This window comes from Onychostruthus taczanowskii, unplaced genomic scaffold (assembly GCF_017590055.1).
Source record: "Onychostruthus taczanowskii isolate IOZ18803 unplaced genomic scaffold, ASM1759005v1 scaffold12, whole genome shotgun sequence".
NCBI classification, from domain to species: domain Eukaryota; kingdom Metazoa; phylum Chordata; class Aves; order Passeriformes; family Passeridae; genus Onychostruthus; species Onychostruthus taczanowskii.
The window spans coordinates 6,306,064-6,312,063 of NW_024498351.1; the positions used below are offsets into that span (position 1 = coordinate 6,306,064).

Here is a 6,000-nt window from a genome sequence, read left to right on the forward strand (position 1 = left end):
ACAACTATGAAAACGCAAATTTAAAGTAAGCTACAAGGGGAACCTGGACTGTTCTGAGTATAAACTACCACATAATACAGTTTCAGGTAGTTTTTTAATGTATATAAAATTTCTCCTGGCTTTGCAGTTGTTCTAAGACATAGTGAGTGTATCTTAGAGCATGCCAAATTTCACTGCAAACCAGTTGAAGCCTGACCTAAGGCAGCTGCATTTCTGATATATGTGAACAGAATCTAGTTTGCACTGTCACATATACTTACACCTATTTGCACCAGTTTTGCTTCCATGCTGTATGATCTACCTTTTACACTGTTGTGCTCCCACTGTTGCACCCTGGAGGCCTTTCAGGGCCCAGCTGCATTATCCTGGAATCCTGGAACAAACCTTTTAGAGGAGACTGACAGCATAGCAGGTTTCTTTCCAGTCCTGACAAAGTTAAAGCAAAGCAATGACAACACTCTGTGCGTTGATAAGCTCCATATGCACGCCATGCAAATTTAAGAGAAGGCAGCATAACAGCATCAGTATATAATTGCCAAGCCCATTTTGTCACAAACTGATGCCCTAGAGCCTCTAAACACCAGGTAGGATAGGAAGGGGTAGAAAGTGAGTGATTTCTCACACAGCGCAGATAATTTCCTGTACTGTGCAAAAAGTCTGATTGGTTTCCTGTCAGAATAGCCCAGTCTCTAAGTCTTTTGATCACTTTCCTCTGGCCCTTCACAGTTGCTCTGATTAGAGATTGATCCCCATGCTGCTCTTTGATCAGCAGCTCCGGCAGCCTGCAGGTGCCATATATCATCACATTAACAGGCCACAGCAGCATTAATCTCCCCCTTCTAAATTTGTTAGTGCACTGCATATTCTACCCACTCAAAGAACACTCGCAGAGGTCTCTAAAACTTTGCTTTCTATTAGAACTTTTATCTGGGGAGTCCCAAGTTCAAAGTTAAGAGAATTGAATTAGCCTCGAATCTGCGTTTCTGCTTTATTTCATTACAGTTCAGAGAGTTTTGAGAGCTCCCATCTTGGCCTTTTGTGTTGGTTTGTGCCCAGGGAGAAAGCTTGTTCTAGCTGACATGCTAAGTACTAAATTTTTCAAACACGCCCCCCCGCCCCCCACCCCGTACTTTAAACACCAGGGTTTCCACGAATGTGTGCAAACAGCCTTAATTTTAGATGTTCTACAGTAAGCATGGTTTCATGCAGTATATAACGTTACAGTTTGTAAAGTATTCTTTCAAATGACTTCATAATAGCAGATCAAGAGGAAAGGCGCTTAAAAATCTGAATAATGTAAATCATATGGAGTTCAGAGGCTAAGCAAATTACACACCCCGAAGCTGCCCTTGCTGTATGAAAGGAGTCTTTCTCCAGCTCTGCGCAGCCCCAGCCCAGGGGAACTTGCATTTGAGAGTTTTCTAAACATTTCAGGTACACTTGAAAGTTGAAAGTAATTCTCATTTCCTATGCAGGATTAGCTCGTTTCCAGCCCGTACAAAACACCACTCATTCACGCACAGACACAAAAACCCACCCCCCGAGAGCGAAGCATTTAGGGTACAAAGGTGCGCGGGTCGTTGTTGGGTTTAGGTTGCTGTTTTTCAGTTTGTTTGGATTTGTAGCAGGGCGAGGCGGCGGACGGGAGGGGGGCACATTTTGCACCTCAAGTACCGCAGAAGAGCGAGCCGCCGGGCTCCCCCCGCGGCCGCCGAACCTTTTAGCGCTGCCCTTTTACCCGGAGCCGGCGGGCAGAGCCGCGCTGCCCCCGCGCCCACCGCCCCGGGGCCGCGCTCCCGCCCCGCGGCGGGAGGAGAGGAGCCGGGAGGAGAGCTCCGCTCCGTTCCGTTCCGCGCCGGCCGGGCGCCCGCCCCCGCCCTGCCCCGGGCTGCGCAGCGGCGGGCGCTGCGGCTCCTTACCGTTCTGCTCCTTGGCGCCGGAGAAGGCGAACTTGCTGCTGAGATCGGACTCGGCGACGGCCCCCTGCCTCCGGCCGGCCAGGGCAGATGTCAGCAGGAGCAGCCCGAGGAGGAGCATTGGGCCGGCGGGGCGAGGGGCTCCGGCACAGCAGGCACTGGCGGCGCGGCACCGAGGCCCGGGCGTCTCTCAGCAGCGCCCGGCGCGGGCTGCGCCGCTGGGGAGAAGGCAGCACTGAGCCTGCTCTGGCAGCGGAGAATTGCAGGGTAGTTTCCACATAATCCCATCCAAAACTTTTTCCTAGAGCCCTTTTCTGTGTCTCCAGGTTTTGTTTTCCTTTGGCTTTTTTTCCCCCCTCTCTTAAAAAGAAAAAAAAAGGGAAAAAAAAAAAAAAAAAAAGGATCAAAGGAAAATCTGGACCCAGACCAGCTTCCCAAGGACTAAACAATCCGTGGCCGTGGAGGGCAGGGGTCGGAGGAGCCGGGGCTGGTGCGGGGCCGCTGCGGAGGAGCGCGCACCTGTCAGGCGGGGGCGGGCAGCCCGCGCTCACACAGCAGCGCTCCCCTCGCCCGCAGCTCGGCGGCCGCGCTGCCAGCCCGGGCCGTGCCTGCCGGCTCCCCCCTCCCTCCCACGCCCGCCGTCCCATCACGGCGAGGGCGGCACCTGGCGCGGCCGTTTACGCCCCGGGAAGTTGTCGGTGGGAAGAAGGAGGCTGGCGGGCGGCCCCCGCTGCTGCCCCCTCTGCAGCGGCCAAGTGGCGGCGCAACAGGTGCTGGGAAGGGAACCGGGGGGGCTCCCCAGCTCCGTGTGCCCCACGAAGGGGGCTCCCTCCGCCCTCCCTCGAGGAGGACCCGAGGTCACCGCGGTCCGGAGTCAGTTTTGTGTGTTTGGCAATTAGGGCGAGATGCTGGCTTACCAGTATTTGTTTACTGGGTTGTTATTATGGTAATTGGGTTTGTGCTTGAAAACTTAGTGCTTGGTTAAATATTTCGTCTAAAGGATGCCCTTGGTAGTGGGAACTAAAACATTGAGAGGAGGTTTTAAAAAGTCTCTGAATACTTTTTTTTTTTTTCCTTTGCTTGTTTGGGTTTGTTTGTTTTGTGTTTTTTTGTACTAGAAGTTGTTTTGGTTACCCTGAACTGGGACATCTAACAGTTACATAAGCAGATGGAAACATAAGTTCAAGTCTTTGTAACTGTCCCTGGCTTGTTGCGATGCCTTGTGGTACTTGGTGAAGTAAAGCAGATAGGACTGGGTTCCTTTTTGCTGTTTCACCAGAAAGCAGAACTGAGATGATGTCAGGGAGTATTCCCCTATTAATGCTGGTGAGGACTAAAAGGACTGATGATGTTCAGCACCCATATGGATCTTTGCTAGAGATGGCATTTCTAGTTTGCTCCAGGTCTGGAACTGTGGCTATGCGGCGGGTCTGGGTAACAACACCAGATGCTAACTGGATACCAGAAGGGCAAAAGAAGCAATTAAGACAAACCTCTTTATCTTGATTGAGAAATTTTGGGAGGGTTTCTTAAATTTTTTACTTCAGCCCCCATAATTCTAAGGTTGTTTTGGGGATGGATGGGGGACCTATACAGCCATATATATTTTGGGGGGGCCTATATAACCCTGATACGTGCAAGACATACAAGAGAGAAACTGAGTCTGCACTGCCAGAATCTCGAGCACACACTACATAAACTTCTTATCCTTTGACCCAGCTCTTTCCATTATATAACTGAGCTGATTCTTCGCCTCAGCCAAAGTAACCCTTGAGACAGTGATAAACAACCCCTCTGTTCCTAATAAGTGACATATTTCCAGTAGCAACTGAAAGCTGTCCAGCCAAGCTGGGCTGTCCTCTGAAAAGCAGACTTGGAGCATACCATAAATAGCAACCCTTCACTTACAGAGCGTGAAGAAAGAAATGTACTGCACAAAGCAGACTATGTAGTTACTTTTATTATTGTTATCCTTGTATTTTTTTTTTGGCTTCACTGTTGTTATTTTTAAATGGAAATAAAAATAACATGTGCAACTTTCTAGGTCTTCTACCCTGATGATTACAAGCAGTGTTTTGGGGTTTTTTAAATCAAATTAAGTATTACACTGTAGCTTAACCTTCATTGCCTGAGGATTTTGTGGGATTCTTTGTATTTTGGAGTACTGGTGGCAAGTTCACTCTGAAAAACATAGACCTAATGTCTTATGCTGTGTACATGAAAAATAAACTATCCATTGAAAAATCTAGGCTTCATCAGACCAGGGTTTCATCTGGAGGTGCTGGAGCATGCCCAGAGAAGGGCAGTGGAACTGGTGAAGGATCTGGCACACAACTCTTATGAGGAGTGGCTGAGAGATATAGTGTTGTTTAGCCTGGAGAAAAGGAGGCTCAGGGGAAAGACTCTATTGGTCTCTTCAGCTGCCTGAAAAGGAGGCACTAACAAGGTAGGGATTGGTCTCTTCTCCCAAGTAATAAGAAACAGAACAAGGTGAATCAGCAAGTTAGGTCAGGGAGGTTTAGATTGAATATTAGGGAAAACCTCTTCACAGGAAGGGTTGTGAAGCATTGCAACAATTGTCTAGGGAAGTGGTGATCATGATTCCTGAGGTGTTTAAAAGATATGTAGATATGTCACATAGGAACATGGTTTGGTGGTGGACTTGGCAGTGCTGGATTTGTAGTTGTACTTGGTCATTTTGGTCTTTTCCAACCTAAATGATTCCACAATTCTGTGGTCCTGGCTTAGACTTTTCAAAGGAAAATGCAAGAACCCACATAGTGGATGAATATGGAATAACGCTGCCTAGGGTGGAAGCTTCCCTTCTAAACCTCCTGTAATTAGAGGTCAGGGTATAATTTTGATCATTGAGGCTTTACTTCTCTAAAAAATGATTTTGTTGCAAATTCCACCCAAAATATCAGGTGAGATAATATCTATCCTTAAATGTGTCCAGTCTTCTCTGAAATTCATGCTAAGCATTTATCACTAGCTATGTTTATTTTTTATATTATTGCTCTCCAGTTTCATCAGGTATATCTATGTGCTTGGGTTATGAAAATAAATAATTTATGTTTGCCTCCTTTAACCTCTTCATCTTCCATGTAACAGCTGTATCATGTCCTTTCCCAGATTGGCTTTTTTACTATGGTTTTCACATGAACACCTTAGGCTTCCTAAGTGCCATCTGTTTTTGTTGTGTTTTATTTGGGGTGGGACAAACAGAACACAACATTCCAAGTGAATGCCTAATCTAACATTACATAGTGAATGAAAATAGAATGTTTCATTGTATATAGTATCTGTTGTTCATATCTTTAACTTTTTATATGATCTACTCATGTAATAACATATGGAAGTACTGGCATTAAAAAAGTAAATGTCTAGGTAATTATGACAAACTAATGTAAATGTAGTTCAGATAATTCAGATATTGCATTGCCCATACTGAATTTCACTGCAGATCACAATGCCAATGCAGCTAAGAGTTCTGGTGACTCAATGCTCAGTAAAAATTTCGCTGGATATCATTTTTTCTACATACATTATAAATATTTTTAATTACATAGAGCTTTATGTTTCTAAGTTTTCTCCATTATTAGAATTGTACTTCAGTTTTTGTCTTTTTTATCAGTCACCTCACCATAACTCATCTCACAATTATTTAGTTGACACTGTAGTCTTTCAAAAACTTTTTTTCCCAATATTTTGTAATGTAGTCTATAAAGTGTGCCTCAAGTATTTTTCAACTTAAATATTGCAACAGGTGTTTCTCTGTAAATTGTGATATTCAAATTGTCTGAGATGCCAACTTTGCCCTGTAGAATAGCCTCACTGATTTTACATATTTTCAGATTGTTTTATGACTCTGTTTTTTATAATCCTCATTGAGAACTGACTTTGAAGGAGTATTTCTTTTACTTGAATAAAATTTGAACTATCTGGATTATCCCACAGGAATGTATTGTGTTGAGACTTAGCCACCATAGAAGGCAACAGAAATTTGGCTTGTTAGGATATCAGAGACTTACTGTGATGCCGTATAGCCTTCTTGAACTATAAATATCCTTGATATGAAAAGGCA

At 45.3% G+C, this 6,000-nt stretch overlaps 1 protein-coding gene across 2 annotated transcripts in view; it reads right to left on the reverse strand.

Annotated features, from left to right (window-relative positions):
• Positions 1-2,520, reverse strand: part of PDGFC (platelet derived growth factor C) — a 119,956-nt gene extending 117,436 nt beyond the window's left edge. The window contains exons 1-2 of one of the 2 annotated variants that reach the window (XM_041427932.1): positions 2,436-2,484; positions 1,920-2,276 (exon numbers count right to left, since the gene is read on the reverse strand). In XM_041427932.1, coding sequence (XP_041283866.1) covers positions 1,920-2,037 — 118 coding nt within the window. In that variant the 5' untranslated portion in view covers positions 2,038-2,276; positions 2,436-2,484. Of the gene's footprint in view, positions 1-1,919 lie in introns of both variants that reach the window. The other variant, XM_041427931.1, reaches the window with a different exon arrangement.
• Between the last annotated feature and the right edge of the window lie 3,480 nt (positions 2,521-6,000).